Source organism: Maniola hyperantus, chromosome 18 (assembly GCF_902806685.2).
Source record: "Maniola hyperantus chromosome 18, iAphHyp1.2, whole genome shotgun sequence".
Lineage (NCBI taxonomy): Eukaryota > Metazoa > Arthropoda > Insecta > Lepidoptera > Nymphalidae > Maniola > Maniola hyperantus.
This window is the reverse complement of record NC_048553.1, coordinates 404620-427155: the sequence shown is the minus strand read 5'-3', so window position 1 is coordinate 427155 and position 22536 is coordinate 404620. Positions and strand designations below refer to the sequence as shown.

The 22536-nt window shown below is 39.7% G+C and overlaps 3 protein-coding genes across 4 annotated transcripts in view; 2 read left to right on the top strand and 1 right to left on the bottom strand.

Moving 5' to 3' along the window:
* PKD (serine/threonine-protein kinase D3) overlaps nucleotides 1-22237 on the bottom strand; it is a 92609-nt gene extending 70372 nt beyond the window's left edge. For both annotated transcript variants that reach the window (XM_069504589.1, XM_069504590.1), the window contains exons 1-2: nucleotides 22045-22237; nucleotides 7813-7857 (exon numbers count right to left, since the gene is read on the bottom strand). The gene's annotated coding sequence lies outside the window, so the exon portion shown is untranslated. The remainder of the gene's footprint in view (nucleotides 1-7812; nucleotides 7858-22044) is intronic.
* On the top strand, nucleotides 2815-15730 carry LOC117990788 (uncharacterized). The gene is made up of 9 exons (XM_034978280.2): nucleotides 2815-2946; nucleotides 3824-4038; nucleotides 4781-5476; nucleotides 5949-6203; nucleotides 6700-6872; nucleotides 10472-10575; nucleotides 11199-12388; nucleotides 13170-13336; nucleotides 15690-15730. The coding sequence occupies exons 1-9, from the start codon at nucleotides 2815-2817 to the stop codon at nucleotides 15728-15730; spliced, it is 2973 nt and encodes a 990-aa protein (XP_034834171.2).
* On the top strand, nucleotides 17143-21708 carry LOC117990787 (esterase FE4-like). The gene is made up of 5 exons (XM_069504493.1): nucleotides 17143-17193; nucleotides 17508-17683; nucleotides 18717-18934; nucleotides 20089-20884; nucleotides 21459-21708. Exons 1-5 carry the CDS (start codon nucleotides 17143-17145, stop codon nucleotides 21655-21657), a joined length of 1440 nt encoding a protein of 479 aa, XP_069360594.1. The 3' UTR covers nucleotides 21658-21708.
* Nucleotides 22238-22536: the final 299 nt, after the last annotated feature.

Sequence of the window (22536 nt, the reverse complement as noted above, 5' to 3'; positions counted from 1 at the left end):
TCCTGCCGGTCCGCAATTTTTAATATGTACTTATTTAAAATTATCACGGTATATAGTCACTAAGTATATATGGTCTTGTTTATATTAGTTCCACGTGTGTTCAGCAATATGGCGAGGTATTATATTTTTCTTAATAAAGTTCTAAAAAACGTCAGCAGAGATTAATACCAGAGTGAACTACACCATGAAGTTGTTACTTTTGTAATTTTTGGCTGCAATAAACAATTATTGCCTCATCACTCTTAATATCAAAAGCTTAACTTCCAAACTTTCTAAATAGCTATGGCAACAAATTTCATTTATTCTTATCCATATTCCATATCATGTATCAGTACATCGATAGCTGCAAACGAAATTGTCAGCACATAATGTGATATATCGATAAAACGACGAAGTCCCTGGGAGTTGGGACATATTACATGAACGGTCTTATCACTTAGAAGCACTAAAATATACCCACTTATCATAAACCCACGCCTAGTTGCAGGGACATATATGGAATATAAAGCTGTGATAGCCTGGTGGTTTAGACGTCGGCCTCCTAGTCGGGCGTCCAGGCTTCGATCCGGGCACACTTCTCTAACTTTTAGGAATATTTATTTTTTACTAGCTGATGCTCGCGACTTTGTACGCGTGGATTTAGATTTTTAAAAATCCAGGGGGAACATTTTGATTTTCCTCGATAAAAGTAGCCTATGTCACTCTCCAGGTCTTAAACTATACCCATTAAGTCGATCCGTTGCTCCGTTGTGACGTGATTGAAGGACAAACCAATAAACAAACAAACACACTTTCGTAGTTATAATATTGGCAAACGCTTGACCATAATCACTGATGGAAAGTGATGATGAGGCCTAAGATGGGGCGCGTTTACCTAGGTCCTAGAAGATGCCTATTCACTCTTGGTTTAAAGATATCCGGGTGGTAATTGGTAGGAAACACAGATCGTGGAAGAGTATTCCAAACCTTAGTATGTCGACGACATAAGGATGGAGAATGGTCTGCCTGAGTGTTCTAGACAATGTTCTCAAAAGTGTCTTCTCATTTTGGCCAAACCCTTCTCATTTTAAGAGGAGACCCGTCCTCAGTAGTGAGCCGGCGATGCATTCATGATGATGATATGGAATATATTAGATGTCTAAAAATAATGGAATGTCCACCATAACTTCAACGTTGAACAACGCGTGCCAGCACGCGATAGCCCAAAGGCCACCAGCCCATGTCACCAAGCCGCGATACCAATCAACTAAACCCCTAGTCCTGTAGAGTTAGTATGAGTATATATCTCCCAAACGTTGATAGAATTCGGGCGTCGATTACAATAACTTCACCTAAAATAAACGCGGCGGTTACACCCTCATCCGATCGGAGTCCGTGAAAATACGTTCCGAAGTTGTTATAGAACTATTTGTATGGTAGCTTATGATACGTAGATATTTATTATATCTGTATTTTCACGGATTCGGATCGGATGAGTCCGTGATCGCTTTAAAAGTCCTTGATTAATTTAAGTCCAATATTCAGAACCACGATTTTAATTCCGCAAGATTGCAGTTGGCTGTAGACGTATGGACGAACTTGAGCGTCAAAACAAGCAAGCCTATTTTACTTAAACGCTAAAAGTGTTTCGACGCTCGAATTCTATCAACGAGTTGTAAAATCTCATACTAAGGCTTCTGCTAACTGATTTTAAGCGTATAGGTTGCGCGGAACAGTACACTGTGAACACAAGGTGAGTTGTATCGCAATATCTGTTAAAATTCGAAATAGGCTTGGGTACATGCAATGTGATTATTTAGCGGCTGCTGCTTCGTCCGTCGCGTGCTTTGGTGTGACACGTGCTTTATACAATTCCTGCATTGCAGTTTCTATTGCTCGTTGTTGTTGCACTTAGTGTAACCAAGCCTTGTATATTGTATAGAAGCAGGCGTTACTTAGCGGAAGTCCATGATATACAATGAACCAAAAGCTTAATTTGCCGCGATCGTTATGATTATGACGACCTCCCTGGCGCAGTGGTGAGCGCTGTGGTCTTAATAGTGGGAGGTCCCGGGTTCGATTCCTGGCAGGGGTTTGGAATTTTATAATTTCTAAATTTCTGGTCTGGTCTGGTGGGAGGCTTCGGCCGTGGCTAGTTACCACCCTACCGGCAAAGCCGTGCCGCCAAGCGATTTAGCGTTCCGGTACGATGCCGTGTAGAAACCAAAGGGGTATGGGTTTAATAAAAACTGCCATACCCCTTCCAGGTTAGCCCGCTATCATCTTAGACTGCATCATCACTTACCACCAGGTGAGATTGCAGTCAAGGGCTAACTTGTTTCTGAATAAAAAAAAAATAAAAAAAAATCGTCACTTTGCAATTGTGCATGTACTTTCTACATGTCCTGAGGATGCACCGGGGTCGGGGCGAAACGTGCGTCGAGTGTATTTTGGGATTTATGTGGTGCTGCGTGGTGGTGGTGCGTATTGCTTGCCGAGTGGCTGCTTTTCCTGCATGGTTAGCAGTGGGAGGGCGAGCGGTGCATTTCGCATGCTGCATGTTGCATCATACAGATTCGACCTGTTTCAGCGGATTACAGCAAATTAAGCTTTTAGTAATTCATTGTATAACCTAAGCCTTGTCATCCCTTCTATTGACAGATTCTCCAAGTACAGTGACAAATTCCTAAGAAGAACCACTAAGAAACACTTATATTTTGTGATCTTCGAAAATAAATTAGCAAATACACTTGAATCCGTTTTCAGTATCATTTTTCTTCATTGGTACAAAGATTAGAAATGCTATTACTATTCTTGGTAGCAATAGCGTGTAGGATGCATGTTGCGTACCAGAACATAGTGAGCACAGCTCAGGGGAAGATCAGAGGTGTTCTGAGAGATGGATATGTGGCCTATAACGGAATACCCTACGCGTCTGTCAGTACTGGCCCTGGAGGAAGGTTTAAGGTAAGAAAAATTTTATATGGCTCTACAGACCGTTCACTATGACTTTTCCCCTGACGTTATGTTGGCACCATTGCTTTGTTCGCTTTATTCCTTAGAACTTACGGTTTATTACTGTGTGATTTTCAATGGTGCCAACATAACGTCAGAGGTAAATTAACTGTGAACGGACTGTAGGCAGATGCTTAGCGTAAAAGTCGGGGTACCGTCATAACGCACGTCATAATAGGCTACTTGACAATTTTTTTAAGTTGGTCTTAAATGGTTAATATTTGTCCTATTATATCAAAAAAATTAACACTATATTTTTTTGCGCCCTAAAAACCGTAAAACTTTAATTTAAAAAAATATTTTTCTTAGACAGGTGAAAACACTGTCGGCCATGTTTGGCCGATAGATTATCTGTGCTCTGACGTCATGCATTTGTAAACAACAGTATAACCCTGTGGTTATACTGTTGTTTACAAACAACAACAACAACAGTATAACCCTGTGGTTATACTGTTGTTTACAAATGCATGACGTCAGAGCACAGATAATCTATCGGCCAAACATGGCCGACAGTGTTTTCACCTGTCTAAGAAAAATATTTTTTTAAATTAAAGTTTTACGGTTTTTAGGGCGCAAAAAAATATAGTGTTAATTTTTTTGATATAATAGGACAAATATTAACCATTTAAGACCAACTTAAAAAAATGTCAAGTAGCCTATTACGTGACCTTTGAGTCTACCAATCACAACAAAGCATTCTCCCCTGTCCCCCGACAACATTTTGCGATTTTGTTTTCACACCTTGTATATGCGTACTCTTGAGGTTGAAATTTCTGTGCTGTAGACACTGACTGTTTGCTGTAGAGTAATAAATATGGATGTGTTTTAGCGTGGAAGTCTCGCCCCCGTATGGCCCAACATCAGGGAACCCCACGAGTCACACTGTTCCTCTAGCTCAGCAGTGGAAGATTGCCTTCAACTGAACGTCAACACCCCGACCGGGTCGTCCTTGCCAGTGCTGGCGTGGGTCACTGGCGGCAGGGGACATTACAACCCGACGAGACTCGTCAAAGAAGGCATTATTGTGGTTATCGTTCGACACAGGTAAAGCTTTCGGTTTTTACGTTATCGTTATTACTAGCTGATGCCCGCGATTTATGTTCTTAAAAATCCCGTGGGAACTCATTGATTTTCCGTTATATAAAGTAGCCTTTGTCATTCTCCAGTATAACTATGCAAAAATTACGTCAATCCGTTGCTCCGTTGCAACTTGATTGAAGGACAAACTGACAAACTTTCATATTATCTAGTAGTGATTTACGATAGATAAGTAGATTGCGCTTGTCTACTATCTGTGCTATTATCATCCATACTAATCTATTATATATAAAAGGAAAAGGTGACTGACTGACTGACTGACTGACTGAATGACTGACTGACTGACTGATCTATCAACGCACAGCTCAAACTACTGGACGGATCGAGCTAAAATTTGGCATGCAGATAGCTATTATGACGTAGGCATCCGCTAAGAAAGGATTTTTGAAAATTCAACTCCTAAGGGGGTGAAATAGGGTTTTGAAATTTTGTAGTCCACGCGGACGAAGTCGCGAGCATAAGCTAGTATTATATAAATGCGAAAGTGCTTCTGTGTGCCTGACTGTCTGCTAGCTTTTCACGGTCCATTCGTTTAACCGATTTTGACGAAATTTGGTACAAAGATAGTTTGCATCAAAGAATTCCAATGGGATTTTTAAAAACCTAAATTCATATGATTGAAATCGCGGGTATCATTCATTTGGTACGGGAGAGGATTACATGAATTAAAACCGATCGAGATTTTCAGATTGGGACCACAAGGTTTCCTGTGCTCAAGCGAAGATAAAATCCCGGGCAATGCAGGAGTAAAGGATGTGGTACTAGCTCTACGATGGATCCGAGACAACATAGTCGCTTTCAGCGGCAATCCCAACAAAGTCGTCGTAGCAGGACAGGGCTTCGGCGCAGCCATGGTGGAAGCCCTAACCTTGACGCCCATGGCACATGGATTGTTCCATGGTGTCATACTACAGAGTGGGACTGTGTTAGCTCCATGGGCGTTTAACTTTGATGCCGAAAACAGAACTAAATTTTTGAAAATGAGTTTGAATGGAAGCAGGGATATGTTGACAAGGAGCTCCGCGATAGAACTTAGTTCTAAAGTCGATCAGTTAAGGCTTCCTTATTTGCCGTTTGGTATGTGCATCGAAAACTCAATCAAGAATGAGGAGAGATTGCTCTCTTCATCACCTTTTGAAATTCTATCTAAAGGAGAGATATTATCAGTACCTATGATAATGGGGTTTACTAACAATGAAGGTTACATATTTGCGCCAACGCTTAAAGAAGCGAAAGTCGTCCGGAGGATGTCTAAAGAGATGTCGTTCTTGCTTCCGATAGAATTGCAAACGAGAAAAAGAGACGTTTCTAAAATTATGAAAGAGATAGATGGGATGTACTTTTCCGATAATATGACAATGGCGGCTGTATTAGCATACCATAGGTGAGGTAGATAAATTACTATTTTATATCTCATCTAGCAATCTGTATATTATATAAAATTCAAAGTCTTGACTGACTGACTAACTTATATATCCTAGAGACATGAAATTTAGAGAGTGTGTTCTTTGTAAAGATTAGGTATCCACTAAGAAAGGATTTTTCGAAATTCCACCCCTAAGTGGGTTAAATAGGGGTTTCAAATTTATTAGTCACACGGACGAAGTCGCGAGCAGAAGCTAGTCTAAATATATAAAAGGAAAAGCTGACTGAGTGATTGTCTGACTGACTGATCTAGGAACGCAATCATTCAGCTTAAGCTACTGATCGGGCTGAAATTTGGCCTACAGATAGCATAAGCAAAACCCGGTTGAATTGCAAGATTTTCTCGATATTTTTCCTTCAGGGTCTGTATAGCAAACCCTGAAGAATTAACTCTAACAAAGTAGATGATATATCAATTTTGATTTTTCCAGGGATGCCTATTTTCTCAGCTACATTGACAGGAGCGCACGTTTCCACGCTCACACGCATCACCCTGTATATTATTACCAATTCTCTCACACTGGGAACACAGGCGTGGAGGAAGAGCCAGGGACGGCCAAGTGGGGAGCGGCGCACTCTGACGAGCTAGCGTATTTATTTCCGGACAAAGGACGAGGTTTGAACGGAGACGATGGTACCGTACAAGGGAATTTGGTACGACTTTGGACGAATTTCGTTAAACATTTGTAAGTTGTCCATCCTTTCCTTATCCTAAAGGGAGCATCCCTTAAAAAATAGTAAAAAAAATATATTTTGAATAAATTATTAGAATTTTGAATTTTTGAATTTTGATATAATATTTTGTGACCCCGCAATATGATTCGCTAACTCCGTGTCTAACAATGAATGATGGCCACTTAGCTCATTTGACATTTGTTTTTAATCCATTGAAGGTTTTCTACGATAAATTATTTTAATGTCACTCAGTGAAGCAGCAATGTACAGCCAGCCAATGTTAAATATGCTCGGTGGCTATCATTCATCGTTAGACACTGGGGATGAGTTCCTTGTCATTGATATCGTAACTATAGAAAAAGCATTTCGGGAATCGGGACGCAAACCTTAACGCTCTATAGATTTCATCCACAGAGCGTTATTTGTTTCAGTACGATTAACTACTGAGTAGAAAAGTTTGAACCTAAAACGACTTTGTATCTAACAGATGAAACATATTGTTTACAGAAACCCAACCCCAGCAAACGCTAAGGATCCTGTTTGGGTGCCACTCAACCCTCATGACCCCAAGGTGCTGGATATCAGCACGGAGATGGAGATGAAGGAGTTCCCTTTCGTGAAGGAGGCGCAGATGTGGGAGGATATCTACGAGAAATACTACTTTGACAGAAGAGGGAGACGCTCTTTTTAATACATATCCATACTAAGATTATAAATGCGAACTTGTGTCTGTCTGTCTGCTTTTCACGGCCCATCCGTTCAACCGATTTTCACAAAATTTGGTAAATTTATAGCTTGCATCCCAGGAACGGACAGGCTACTTTTTATCCCGGAAAATTGAATAGTTCCCACAGGATATTAAAAACCTAAATCCACGCGGGCGAAGCCGCGGGCATCACTTAGTTCTGTATAAAAAGTTGATAGTGTTAGGCACAACGCACACTTGCGGAGTTGAGTGGCACTGGAAAGAATTCAATAAAGGTGAATTTAGCTGTTAAAAGTAAATATAAATTTCTGACGGCCTGAACTCACGCGATTAGGAGTATGCTCGACTAGTTTCGAACCCTTTCGGCGATTACGCACTGCACATCCGTCATCCGTGAGAGTACCAGCAATTATCTACGACATCTAAATATATAAAAGGAAAAGGTGACTGACTGACTGACTGACTGACTGATCTATCAACGCACAGCTCAAACTACTGGACGGATCGAGCTGAAATTTGGCATGTAGATAGCTATTATGACGTAGGCATCCGCTAAGAAAGGATTTTTGAAAATTCAACCCCTAAGGGGGTGAAATAGGGGTTTGAAATTTGTGTAGTCCACGCGGATGAAGTCGCGGGCATAAGCTAGTATGCATAAGCTTCCATACAAAAAGGAACGTATTTTCACGGACTCGGATCGGATGAGTACGTAACCGTCGCAGTCGGGGTTCTTCTTCAAAGGGCCTCTGCTAGCGACGCACGGCCAGTATATATCACTCAGGATAGTTTAAACATTTATATTACAATACATATTAATTTAGGTGGTTGTGAAAAAGAAGCTGTGGCTCAACTCTACTTCACTCTGTCTGTACATTCTGTGGAGTAACTTGTACAGTAAAGAGTTATGTACATACCTTTTCTATCTTGCAGTCGTCTTGCTGAGAGATGATGAAGTCCACCTGTAACACAAAAATAAACAATATTAAAAACATCCTACTTTTCAAAAAAAAAATTATAGACTAGCGCAAGCAGACCTGTGGCCCTACCGCAGTTGTTTGACAGCTACAATGTCACGATCGCAATCATCTCTGATTGGTTAATGCTCGCTCACTATTGGCCACAATGCATTGTTGCAACAAGAATCGCACAAATTCAGCCAATCAGAACAATTGAGATTGTAATAATGATTGATGCAGGTTTTAGACAATCGCCCTGCTGGTGGCAAGTGATGATGCATGAGACCGGTACGAAAAAAAAACATTTTTTTTATTCCGCTAATTAAGCCGGCGTGTGTAGACCTCAGCCTTAAAATCTTTTCTTATCGAATGTCTACAGTTTAGAGAGAGATACGGTGAGCAACTTCAGCTTTTATAAAACAGCGAAAGTTTGGCACTCGCTGGCTCTTAGTCCAGTTAGGACTGTGTACTTAGAAACCTACCTGTCAGAATCCAAGTTTGTTCCTGAGTCTTCGTATTTAGGTATTTATATATCTATCAATATACAATGTGTCCAACTGGTTAGTATCTGTGTTTTAGCACGTAACAAATTCGCAAAAGCCCAAAATGTTTAAACACACAAAAAGCTGTCGTTATCGCGAGTGGGGAAAGGGGAGATAGTGGTAGATAACACTGCTTATTGCAGATAACAATAAATTAAGCTTATTGGACAATCGCTTGCAAAAGTTTATTAAGTAGATACCTACTTATTTAGTAATAGCTGGTAGCTAATGCTCGCGACTTCGTCCGCGTGGACTACACATTTCACACTTCTATTTCACCCCCTTAGGGGTTGAATTTTCAAAAGTCCTTTCTTAGCGGATGCCTACGCCATAATAGCTATCTGCATGCCGAATGTCAGCCCGATCGGTCCAGTGGTTTGAGCTGTGCGTTGATAGATCAGTCAGCCAGTCAGTCACCTTCTTCTTTTATATATTTAGATAAAAATAGTTAAAAATATTCAAATAACTTTTTTCTAAGTAATTTTTAGGGTTCCGTACCTCAAAAGGAAAAACGGAACCCTTATAGGATCACTTTGTTGTGTCTGTCTGTCTGTCGGTCTGTCAAGAAACCTACAGGGTACTTCCCGTTGTAGACTCTAGACTCATGAAATTCGGCAGGTAGGTAGGTCTTATAGCAGACATTAGGGGAAAAATCTGAAAACCGTGAATTTGTGGTTACATCACACAAAAAAAATTAAATTGTGGTCATGAACTAAAAATTAGTATTTTCAATTTTCGAAGTAAGATAACTATATCAAGTGGGGCATCATATGAAAGGGCTTCACTTGTGCATTGTAAAACAGTTTTTTTTTCTTATGCATCATAGTTTTTGAATTATCGTGCAAAATGTCGAAAAAATACGACTGTAGTACGGAACCCTCGTTGCGCGAGCCTGACTCGCACTTGGCCGGTTTTTTTTAAATTCCTTTACAATAATGACTACAGTCTCATCTGGTGGTAAGTGATGATACAGCTAAGGTGTTAGCGGGTTAACTTGGAAGGAGTCTGGCGGTTTTTATCACACCCATAGTACTTATTATTCGGTCGGTTTTATTTATATTCGTTGAAAATGTTCATCAAAAAGTCATTAACATGAGGCCATTATACATGACGTCAGTAAAGTGCAGGCAGGTTACATAAGCGCAGGCACTCTCTCAGTCCGTTAGGCACAAGCTCTCGTCTGTTAAAGCGCCAACGTTTATATAAATAACTAGCTTATGTTCGCAACTTCGTCCGCGTGGACTACAAAAATTTCGAACCCCTATTTTACCCCCTTAGAGGTTGAATTTTCAAAAAATCAGTCAGTCTAGATAGACTATCAACGCACAGCTCAAACTACTGAACGGATCGACCTGAAATTCGGCATGCAGATAGCTATTATGACGCAGGCATCCGCTAAGAAAGGATTTTTGAAAAATCATTTTTGAGCGGTTGAATTTGTGTAGTCCACGCGGACTAAGTCGCGGGTAGACAATTTTGTACATGACTATCTTAAAGGTGATAAATTTTTTATCGGGGCTTTAGTTTCGAGGGCGGTGCTTTCATACGATTTCATTTTCGGCGTCAATGTTGGGCGAGTCTTGTACTCGGCACAACCACTTTATTGTACAGTGTAATAGGATAGAACCCTACGTCGACAGGGTTAGGCTAGGAAATCTGTAGATATACAATGAACCAAAAGCTTAACTTGCTACAATCCGCTGAAACAGTCAGAATCTGTATGATGCAACATGCAGCATGCGAAATGCACCGCCCGCCCTTCCACTGCTAAACATGTTGCCTGCTATGACTGCTTTTTCCTGCATGTTTGGCATAGCGGGCGATGCATTTCGCATGCTGCATGTTGCACCATACAGATTCGGACTGTTTCAGCGGATTATAGCAAATTAAGCTTTTGGTTCATTGTATATCATGGACTTCCGCAAAGTAACGCATGCTTCTATACAAAATCTGTAGATTATACTTACGTAGGGATTGAATAAATTTGAAGGTAAATTTTGTAATGTGAAAGTTCAAAATGCGGCAGTTAATATTTGTAATTGTTGGCGCACTTTACGCTCACGCACAGTTATTAGTTGAAACTACAAGTGGCAGCGTTCGAGGAGTTGTAGATAATGCAGATGGTATCGTGCAATATTTTGATGTACCGTACGGAGTGTTCAGCGAAAATCCTCTTCAGGTAAAGCTAGACTAATCCTACTTCCTACTAATATTATAAACGTGAAGGTGTGGATGTTTGTTACTCAATCACGCAAAAACGGCTGAACGGATTTCGATGAAATTTGGAATGGAGATAGATTATACCCTGGATTAACACATAGGCTACTTTTAATTCCCACGGGATTTTAAAAATGTGATTCCACGCGGACGGAGTCGCGTGCATCAGCTAGTATTATTATAAATGCCAGAATACCACTGTCCATGTGTTACTGTAACTTATTCTCATCCAAAATACAAATGATTTGAATAGCTTGCATTAATTACAGGCTTCTATTTTATGTACAAAAATAATTCACCTCTGAATAGTAATTATTGAAAGAAAAGAAGAAAGAAAAGAAGCTTAAATTGTATGTATAGTTCGCGACAGGTCGAGATGGCAGTCGGGGTATGAGACGGAGGGACGCCCCGCACACCCGCCCCGGGTTAGCGCGGATGTGCGGGGTGTCCCCATCCCGGTTGTCATCTCAACCTGTCGCATACTATACTTTCTTAATATTTTGTAAATTAGGAACAAACTCAATTATTTTAATGTCCAATGCTGTACCTATAAATATTTACAGTGATAGTAAATTTATTTTATAGGAGCCTGATAAACCTGTAAAAGCTGAGGATATACTAGAAAAAAAGACACACAATTCCCAGTGTCCTCAATTGAAGAATGGTGCCTATCACGGTGATCCCGATTGCCTCACTTTAAGCGTCTTTAGAGCTTTAGAGCAGGTCAAAACGAGATCAGCATCAGCTGCCGTATTATTCCACATTCATGACAGTTCATTCTCTACCGGAAGCGCCGATCCTCAAGTTTACGGCTCAAAGTATTTGGTCAAAAACGGTATAATCCTAGTTTTACCAAACTACAGACTAGGAGCATTAGGTTTCCTGTGTTTACGGAATGAGACCGCTCCAGGAAACGCCGCTCTCAAGGATTTGACCCTCGCTTTAAAATGGACTGTTGAAAACATAGCCTTATTTGGTGGTGATCCTTCTAACATAGTAGTCAGTGGCTCGGGCGCCGGCGGCGCACTAGTGGAATATTTACTCATGTCCAACATATCCAGAGCGTATATTTCCCGAGCGATCACAGAGAGTGGCTTCAGCCTCTCACCATGGGCGATAGACAGGAACCCAATAGCGACTGCGAGTTCCTTACCGACCGGTATACTAGAGGGTACAATAGATTTGGAAGCATTGGTGAAAAGCTCTGCCGATATTGAGTTTAGACCCTGCATCGAAAAAGAAAGTGGTTTTATAACAGAAAGCCCGTGGCTATTGTTGAAGAGGAATCAAACACAGCTAGCCTACATGGCAGGGACGGCGAACCACGCCGCGTGGGGCGAAGCTCTGCGACAAATAACAACAGAAAACAATTTGTCCGAACTTAACACCAACTTTTCCTTGTCGCTACCAAACGATCTTGTATTTGAAAACAACGAAGAGAAATTGCGAGTGGGAAGGCAAGTGAGATCTTTTTACTTCGGAGAAAGGGATATTACACCAACTGATGTCAATCAGCTTTCCCAATTGCTTACTGACACTGGATATCTAAACCCTGGATTGAGGGGTGCCCGATTGCTGGTAAAGGGAGGAGTCACCGTGTATTTCTATGAGTACTCTTTCAATAATCCGGATTTGAAACTAGCCTTTGATGCATCTACTCGGGGTGACTCTTTAAACTTCGTGTTCAGCAGAAGTGGGGTAACTACCGAAAGTGAAGAACAAATTCAAATGAGAGATACAATGACGAGTTTATGGGTTAGCTTCATTAAGAAGGGGTAAGTTACATTGGAAAGTGGGGATGGGTATTCTGATGGTTAGTCACAATCCGATCAGAGAAATTAGCAGTGTGTATATATTACATGAACCATTTCAAGTTTTATTAGACCCCCTCATAACCTATAGTTCTTGAGTTACCTTAGATTTTCAGACCTTAATGGTCTGAAAAGTGCTATTTTTAGGGTTCCGTAGCCAAATGGCAAAAAACAGATCCCTTATAGATTCGTCATGTTTGTCTGTCTGTCCGTCCGTATGTCAAAAAAGCCACTTTTTTCCTAAACTATAAGAAATATACTGTTGAAACTTGGTAAGTAGATGTATTCTGTGAACCGCATTAAGATTTTCACACAACAATAGAATAGAGTTTAGCGCGAGAGACACTTCCAAAGTGGTAAAATGTGTGTGTGTGTGTGTGTGTGTGTGTGTGTGTGTGTGTGTGTGTGTGTGTGTGTGTGTGTGTGTGTCCCTGTAACTTCTAATATAAGAGAATGATAAAACTAAAAAAATATATATATTATGTACATTACCATGCAAACTTCCACCGAAAATTGGTTTGAACGAGAGATAGTAACACTCACTTTTTGGTCATCAAAAACCAAACAGGTGACGAAGTTTGAAATTTGATATTGTGGTACGTAATTAGGCGTAGGCAAAGGAAAAATCTGTAATTTGTGAGACAAAGTTACTGGTGCGGCTCGCTTACAACACCAAGTATGAAATCTAGATGCACATTATAACTTTGTATAAAAAAACTAGCTAACAATAAATTATTTCATACAGGAAGCCTTCAGTAGCAGAAGGTATCTCGTGGATACAGATGCGGGATGTTGCCCCAGCTGAAGAGGACTGGCTCTCGATAGGTTCTACAGTCCAGATGCAGAAGGGTCTACACGTCAATCGCTTACGAGTCTGGCAGGAGATCTACGACAACTACTTCATAGACAATAGCCCGGGATTCGTTCACAAACCGTCTGTCTACATTCTAGTAAGCGGTCTATCAATCTTAGTACGATTTGGCGTTGTAAGAGGATGATTTGAATTTATTTTAGACCTACAGACTAAAGTAAAAGATAAACGAAGAACGGCGTTAAAAAAGCTTTTTTAGTATGACTGTAGTCAAGCGCATGGAATAAAAAAAAGTGTTGCGATCTCTTTCACGTGCACGACAGCCCACAGGTGAAGACGACGAAGAGAACAACGCAAGTACCTGCTACTGAAATGAACTATGTGGATCTTAAGGTGCAGATAAACTTGTGCATTCACTTGTAATGAGCATTCGTGCGAATGTTAAATCACAGAAAAATACGAGAACATTTTAGCGAGCATTCTTTTGAGCGTTCTGGCGAGCATTCTAGTGAGCACACGCGATCGTCAAGTCTGACATCTTCATGAAGAATAGACGAGCATTCGCTAGAACGCTCAAGATGATCGTAGCAATATTCTGGAACGTTCTTTGTCTATCTGTTTTCGTTAGTCTGTATTCTAGACATGGATCATACGACTAAGCATATTTTTTATAATGGAAATACATTAATTATTATTTTAAAGATTAATTTACTTATTAACATAAATGTCTATGTAGTTAAGTTAAAGTAGTCCATATTTACTAAGCCGTGTACATATTTATTAGTTAATTCGTTGATAACTAAATACTTACGAATAATATTGTTGTGAGTGGTATGTTTTAAATAAATAAAGTTATACTATTACTTACTTTATTAAAGAAAATATTTATGAAGCATTATAAATTCTATTTTAGTCCACTTCTATGGTAAAACACAAATAAATGAACTAGCTTAAGCCCGCGACTTCGTCCTTATGGACTACACAAATTTCAAACCCCTTATTTACATCTTTAGGGATGTAATTTTCAAAAAACCTGTCTTAGCGGATGTCTACGTCATGCCAAATTTCAGCCCGATCCGTCCAGTAGTTTGAGCTGTGCGTTGATAGATCAGTCAGTCCGTCAGTTAGCCGCTTCGTAGGCCCGGCCTGACTTTTTCACGCTATACTTTGCGGGTTTTGAAAAATACTAAATCACTAGAACTCCAAATTGGGGCAAATGGTTAATAACACGGAACAGAAAAAGTTAATAGTATTGGAATGTGTTTAGGTAGTATAAAAATAACACTAAGTTTTTGTTAGTGTTCTGTATAGATACGCATCGCGTCCCGCGTTCCGCGTTCATGACGCGCAGTGTGGCCGTAGCTTAAACCTTTTAACTATACGTATATTCAAAACATACATTGTATAGCAGAGGGAAGTTTACATTAACTAATATTATATTGTTTTGATAACTCTACGTTCGTGAATGATACCGTCAATTGTGGAATTCAGTTACTCACCTGAACTTTCACTGAAATAGCACTGCCGATGAGTCTGTCTGGTTTTACGCAATAATCACTTTACACTGAACACTAAAAAGTTTTTTTAAAAAGAGCTTCGTCATACAGGATGAGTTTTTAACGGAGTTTGTAATTATTTGTTTAAAAATTTAAAGTATTCATAACGCAATATCCATGTTGTTATTTTTTTTTAAATTAAGTAAATACTGGGCTTTTTCCATTTATAATCATCAAATAAACTACATTTCATTGCGATAAGTATAATAAAATAATTCTTTTTTTTATACTTAGATTGTGTACAAAACTTAGAATATGTAAAATCTGTTTAACATAAAATCCAAAGTAAGTTACAACCTAAAAGATTACAACCGTAAATTTATTTCATACTAAATTGGAAAAACTGAATACAATACAATTACAAATTCTTACAAAAAAAAAAACTTGTTTTAATACCCATTCTGTATACTTAACTCGTAATTTTCGTGAATTGGTGATAAAAGAGCACTGATAAAAAATAAAGAAAATGTTGGATCGGCTAAGGCTTGTATTGTGTTTATTCCACTTGTTGGCACACTCGGCCTGCGGGGCCGGCAGCCCCCCGGCGCGGCATCGCCTCGCGGGTACGACGCAGGGTGCAGTCAGGGGGTACTACGCGCCCCGCCCTCCGCACTATGCCTACCGCGGGGTGCCCTACGCCCGCCCGCCCACCGCGTACGACAGGTTTAAGGTCAGTACCCGTAGTACAAGATTTTACGTCTCACCAAACCAAACCAAATTCGATAGTCGAAATACTTCCGCGTTACAGTAAACTGGATCTTAAATGCCTTGTTTTAAAGCTCAAGTTTGTCTACACTTCTACAGCCAGCGCTCCAAGCGGAAACATTGCGAAATTAAAATCAGTGGCATTGAATATTTGACTTCAATTCAAGGCTGTTTAGGTCCATTTTACTGTAACGCGGAACTATTTCGACTCTCGAATTTGGTTTCGTTTGGTGAGACGTAAAATCTTGTACTACGGGTGCAGTTTATGTAACAAACACTACTCTAGCTATACCGAGAAATACGATAGAAAAACGCAACTTTTAAGCGTCATATATCCGTAACTAGCTTATGCTCGCGACTTTGTTTGCGTGGACTACAGACTACAAACTCCTATTGTGACCCTAGGGGTTGAATTTTCAAAAATCCTTTCTTAGCGGATGCCTACGTTGTAATATCGATCTGCATGCCAAATTTCAGCCCGATCCGTCCAGTAGTTTGAGCTGTGCGTTGATAGGTCAGTCAGTGAGTCAGTCAGTCACCTTTTCCTTTTTAACCGACTTCAAAAAAAGGAGGAGGTTCTCAATTCGTCGGAATCTTGTTTTTTTTTATTTTTTTTTATGTATGTTCCCCGATTACTCAAAGACGCCTGGACCGATTTTGAAAATTCTTTTTTTTGTATATTTAGATATCATAGTTAGCCGAACACAAGATATACCGATACATAAGCTATACTGAGTTTCGTCTGTCTGTCTGTCTGTTAGATTTTCACGGCCCATCAGTTTAGCGGATTTTGACGAAAAATACAGAAATAGCAATCTACTTTTTACCCGACTGTGGCGAAGCCCAGAGGAGGGTTATGTGTTTGATCTGTATAAGTATGTCCTTTCCTTTTTTATATCCACTCGTAGCTACACAACGGCTAAACTGATTTTGATAAATGATACGTCATTACTCATTAGATTCGTCTTGATGGCGCAAGTGTCACTGAGCACATAAATTTCTTAAAAAAATCTCGAGTGGGCCGATTTTATGCGCTAATGTGCGGGCCGAAAAAGATACAGTGCAAATCGCAGTCGGGAGTTTTTTGAAAACTTTTTAAGTTTTTAAATTAAGTACCTACTTGTTATTCCGGAAATTCAAATATTTTCCACGGGATTTTTAAAAACCTAAGTCCACGCGGTCAAATATTAGAATATACAAATCAGTACCCTTATTATAAATACGAAAGTGTATTTGTTTGTTGGTTTATTGGTTTGTCCTTCAATCGCGTCGCAACGGTGCAACGGATTGACGTGATTTTTTGCATGGGTATAGTTAAAGACCTGTAGGGCGATTGTCTAAAACCTGCATCAATCATTATTACAATCTCAATTGTTCTGATTGGCTGAATATGTGCGATTCTTCTTGCAACAATGCATTGTAGCCAATAGTGAGCGAGCATTAACCAATCAGAGATGATTGCGATCGTGACATTGTAGCTGTCAAACAACCGCGGTAGGGCCACTGGAGAGTGACAAAGGCTACTTTTTATCCCGGAGAATCAAAGAGATCCCCCAGGAGTTTGAAGACCTAAATCCATGCGAACGAAGTCGCGGGCCTACCTATATTCCTACCTAAGTACCTATATTCATGGAGAGCAATATCCTATGATTGGAGTGACCATAAAACGCCCGGCCGGTCCCGGCTGGTCGCGTGACGCAAGTGAGAACGTTAATTAATTGCAAATGTTTGCTTTGACCTCACCACAGTTACATTGTGTCACATAATAGAGGTACTTTTTTCACAAAATACGATCGACTTACGCTCATAGCCTTGCCAATGCATTCTAAAGACGACATAGTCGACGCATTATAAACTGAGTCGTCGAGTTATATGTCTATGCGTCGACTATAATAGGTGAAGAATTACATTTACATAGACCTCTTTCTTTTGAAAGAAAGAAGAAAGAAAAATGTTTGTTTGAGGCATTATAAAGAATCAGTTTATATATGTATATCATATATGGGTACAGGCGCCAGAGCCGCCGCCTCCATGGAGCGGCATCTTCGAGGCGAGTCACCGCGTCAAGTGCCCTCAGCCCGATGGCTCCGGCGAGGAGAACTGCCTGGTGGTCAACGTGTTCACTCCGGAGCACGCCGCGTCGCAGCCCGTCATTGTACACTTCCATGCTGGAGGATTTCAACAGGGGTAGGATTTAAGAAGAAAGGATCATTTTGGCTCCCTTTTTAGGGTTCCGTACCTCAAAAGGAAAAAGGAATCGTTATGGTATCACTTCGTTGTCTGTCTGTCTGTATGTCTGTCTGTCTGTCAAGAAACCTACAGGGTACTTCCCGTTGACCTGGAATCATGAAATTTGGCAGGTAGGTAGATCTTATAGCTGACATTTGGGGAAAAATCTGAAAACCGTGAATTTAGGGTTAGATCACACAAAAAAAATTAAATTGTGGTCATGAACTAATAATTAGTATTTTCAACGTGAGATAACTATATCAAGTGGGGTATCATGTGAAAGGTCTTTACCTATACATTCTAAAACAGATTTTTATTTATTTTTATGCATCATAGTTTTTTAATTATCGTGCAAAATGTCGAAAAAATACGACTGTAGTACGGAATCCTCATTGCGCGAGCCTGACTCGCACTTGGCCGGTTTTAAGAGTTCCTGCTTCCTACCTCAAAAGGAAAAACGGAACCCTTATAGGATCACTTTGGTGTATGTCTGTCTGTCTGTCGAGAAACCTACAGGGTACTTCCCGTTGACCTAGAATCATGAAATTTGGCAGGTAGGTAGGTCTTATAGCAGTCATTAGGGGAAAAATCTGAAAACCGTGAATTTGTGGTTACTTCAGACAAAAAAAAATTAAATTGTGTACATGAATAAATATTGCTATTTTCGACTTACAAAGTAAGATTGCTATACCAAGTGGGGTATCATATGAAAGGGCTTTACCTGCACATTCTAAAACAGATTTTTATTTATTTTTAGGCATAATATTTTTGGATTTATTGTGCAAAATGTCGATAAAATATTATGATTGTAGTACGGAGCCCTCAGTGCGCGACACTGACTCGCACTTGGCCGGTTTTTATAGTATGTTCTTGATCTACACATGACCAATTTTATATTTCAGCATCAAACATATAGGCTGCATCATTAGTTGCTAGCAGGTCTGATTGCAGCCAAGCGTTTAGCTATATTAAAAAATCAACTAATTTTCAGATGGGGTCTTCATAACGGTCCTAAAAGACTGCTCGAACAAGGCTTCGTATTTGTAACTTTTAACTACCGGCTTACAGTACTGGGATTCCTATGCCTTGGCTCGCCGGACGTACCGGGCAACGCTGGTCTTAAAGACCAAGTGGCAGCATTGTACTGGGTCAACAGAAATATTGAGCAGTTTGGAGGTAACCCGGCAGATGTCACTGCTTATGGCACAGGTACAACCTTTTAAAAGAATACCTATAGTATGCGAGTTGCGACAGGTCGAGATGGTAATCGGGGAGGTAATATTCCGCACACCCGCACAGCCCCCGCGCTAACCCGGTGCGGGCGAGCGTGTATGAAATGCGGGTGTGCGGGGCGTCCTCCCGCCTGTACTTCCTTAGATGTTTACTTTTTCTAATTTCACAATCACTACCTATATTATGAATGCGAAAGTGTGTTTGTTTGTTGGTTTATTGGTTTGTCCATCAATCACGTCGCAACGGAGCAACGAATCGACGTGATGTTTTGCTTGGTTATAGTTAAAGACGGAGAGTGACATAGGCTACTTTTTATCTCAGAAAATTAAGGAGTTCCCACGGGATTTTTAAAAACCTAAATCCACGCGGACTAAGTCGCGGGCATCATCTAGTTAGGTATTATCAACACTTCACTTTCACTTTCACTACTATAAAAATACTTAAACCAAGGGGAAGAAGGGAATTGTTCCACAATTTGTATGTGTGTGGAAAGAAAGATCTGGCACAATGGACTCAACATAGATCAGGTACAAAGGTGATGAAGGTGAAAGCTTTCAGTGGTTTGCACTTTGCAGTGCGGCAATAGGAAAGGAGGGTGGAATGGAAACTTCTCAGAACACTCTTCATTATAAAGGCAATTTTATTTTAAAGAATACTAGCCAATGATGACTAGTATTTCCCCTTTCCCCTCCAACTAAACGTCAAGCTTGTGCTAGGAGTAGATACAACAATAGTGCAACGGGTGGGGTTTGAACGGGCGACCTTTCGGTTTTCAGTTCGCTCCTCTAGCCGCTGAAAACTTGTCTTGTTAAATCTTGGTTGTAGAGTTGAAATGGTTATTCACGTATAATCTTGCAGTCTGTGTTGATATTGGTCTCTTGTAGGGACTTCCACACACCACGGTCTTGAATCCAGCGGCTCCCTGCGAGTCGTCTGATGTCGAACATCCACCTAGTGAGGGGGGGTGGAGGGTCTTCCAACACTGCGTTTTCCGGTGCGAGGTCGCCATTCTAGCGACTTAGGACCCCAACGTTCGGTTTTACGAACTATATGTGCCCTGCCCATTGCCACTTCAGCTTCGCAACCTGTTGAGCTATGTCGGTCAATAACTGATGAATTTGAATTTACAGGATCTGGAGCAGCCTCCATAGAGCTGTTATTATTTTCTGGATTAACTAAAGACCTTTTCCACAAAGTGATACTGGAATCAGGCTCTGCATTATCCCCATCAGCTATTTCACATGAACCAGTATTAAATGCTTTTAACCTGGCAAAACATTTGGGCTACAAAGATGATCCAGAACGTGAGCTTATACAAGAGTTTTTCTACAAAGTTTCATATAAAAAAATTGTGAATATAACTACAAATTTCCTGCCATGTATTGAGACTGAATATTCTTTGAACAGTTTATTAGATAAAGATCCGAGAGAATATTTGAAAAGTGGCAAATATCAGAAAGTTCCAATGATGGTTATTTATACAAACGCAGAAGAAATTTCAGTAATTACAGGTAATATTGACAGATTTAATGTTATACCAGAATATTTTGACAGTTTACTCCCAAACAACTTAATATTTGACAGTGAAAAGGTGAGACATAAAGTTGCATCTGTAGTTAAGGAGTTTTATTTCGATGACCTTGGGTTAACAGAAAGTGTACTTCAAAGTTATGTTGGATATGTTAACGATATACTTATGGAGTATCCAGTCATAAAGTCAGCTGCAAACCATGCAAATAATAAAAACCTAGTATTTCTAATAAAGATTTTATATAAAGGAAGGCAGAGTAACAATAAATGTGCCAATATTCCGGGTGCAGGTTTCGGAGATGTGTTTAAGTATGTTGTTGCTAATCAGTTGGAAGATTATGATGAAATTATTGCAGAAAGATTGATTACTATGTGGAGTAATTTTATAAAACTGGGGTGAGTAATTTTTCTTCTCTTTATGTTTACTTAAGTATCAAAACACTTTCAATATTTCTAACTTGCAACTCTTGGTACGTTAAAATGTCACATAAGTAAATATATAGATAGAGACAACACACTGTCTCTAGGAGGTTGGAGGCGGACAATAGAACCACATTATTGTGTTCAACATTTACAATGTAAACAATATTAGACACAATATAGCCCAATTCTTATTTGCAATACACACACATCGCCAGCGCATTCGAAATTCGAAAATACTTATTCTATGCAGAACAACAGACAACTTAAGGCTTGTTAGCTGATATGAAAAAAAAAATTACATCTAACAATAATCTCAAACAAACATCTTTGCCCATCTACCCTCTGGTAGACACAGTGCCTTAGGTCTTATTATATCTTATAGGTTATCACATGTCAAAACTCTACTATGAGTTTGGAAAGAAAATTTTACTGAGAAGAGAACAATATGAATTAATCAGATTTAACCTACAAGTGACGTGATCACTTCACTTGTAGGTAATATATTTTTGCAAATCATTCGGCCACTAAGAAAATTATTATTTTCCAGAGACCCAACACCACTCACCAGTCTCCTAATACCTGAAGTGTGGCAGCCGTTGGTACCTCGAGTGGTTGACAGCAAGATCATTCTGCACAACATCCCTTGCTTGATGTTTGGACAAACTATGACCAACGGGCTACTTTCCAGCCAAAAGTTTATGTTTTGGGATCGAATTTATGACAAGTTTTACATAAATTCATCATAGTAAGTAAAGTGACTAAATACACGCTACTACTAGTTAGTAGTAGAACTAGGTACTCAGTTCATACAGAACCACATTAGTACAAAGCCAAAAACATAAGACACAAACTAATTAAGGAATATTAAGTAGCAATTAAGTTGGGAGTGTGGGTTTTTGACGTCTTGTGATAAATATGCGAGTCTCGCGTGTATTATGTCATGTCGATCGAATGTTCTTTAACTAAAGCGGATCTTTAAAAATCGCAAGAACTCGACCAGTAAAAGTCATCACAGCTTCAAATCTAGCAACTTAAATGATAAAGGAGGAGTTTAAATGTGATTCGTACTCAATAAATGTGTTCAATATCATAAGAAATACTGTAAATGACGTCCTCAAAACAAATACCGTTACCTTTGCGATCACAGCTCGGATTTCGGAGGCGAGGGGAAAACCACGAAATATTCACTCACAAGACTAACGCATAGTTCACTGAGCACTTTTTTGGCAAATATTCACTTATTCGTTATTAGATTTAAGTAATAAAATCAACAAGTAAAGTTATAGGATAAAAGGATGAACCACCCGTCACATTTCACTCCATTGACATTTGGTATGACAATTGACAGATGACGTTAGTCGTAAGATAAGAAACTCGTTCAGGAATCACTATTATAATTTTTCGACGAATTATAATAATAAATTCTAATATTTTAACCAACCGCAAATTGCTAATGCGCGTGGCCGCCATGTTAGTGACGTCAGCACTAGACTGAAGTTTCGAGCTTATGGTATATTTTTATTTCGGCTGATGTCAAAATGACGTCTTTTCGATGTTAATGAGACATGGTTCCAGCCAATAGCAATTTGCGGGACTTGTAAAATAATTTTTTTGTATTTTCCCAA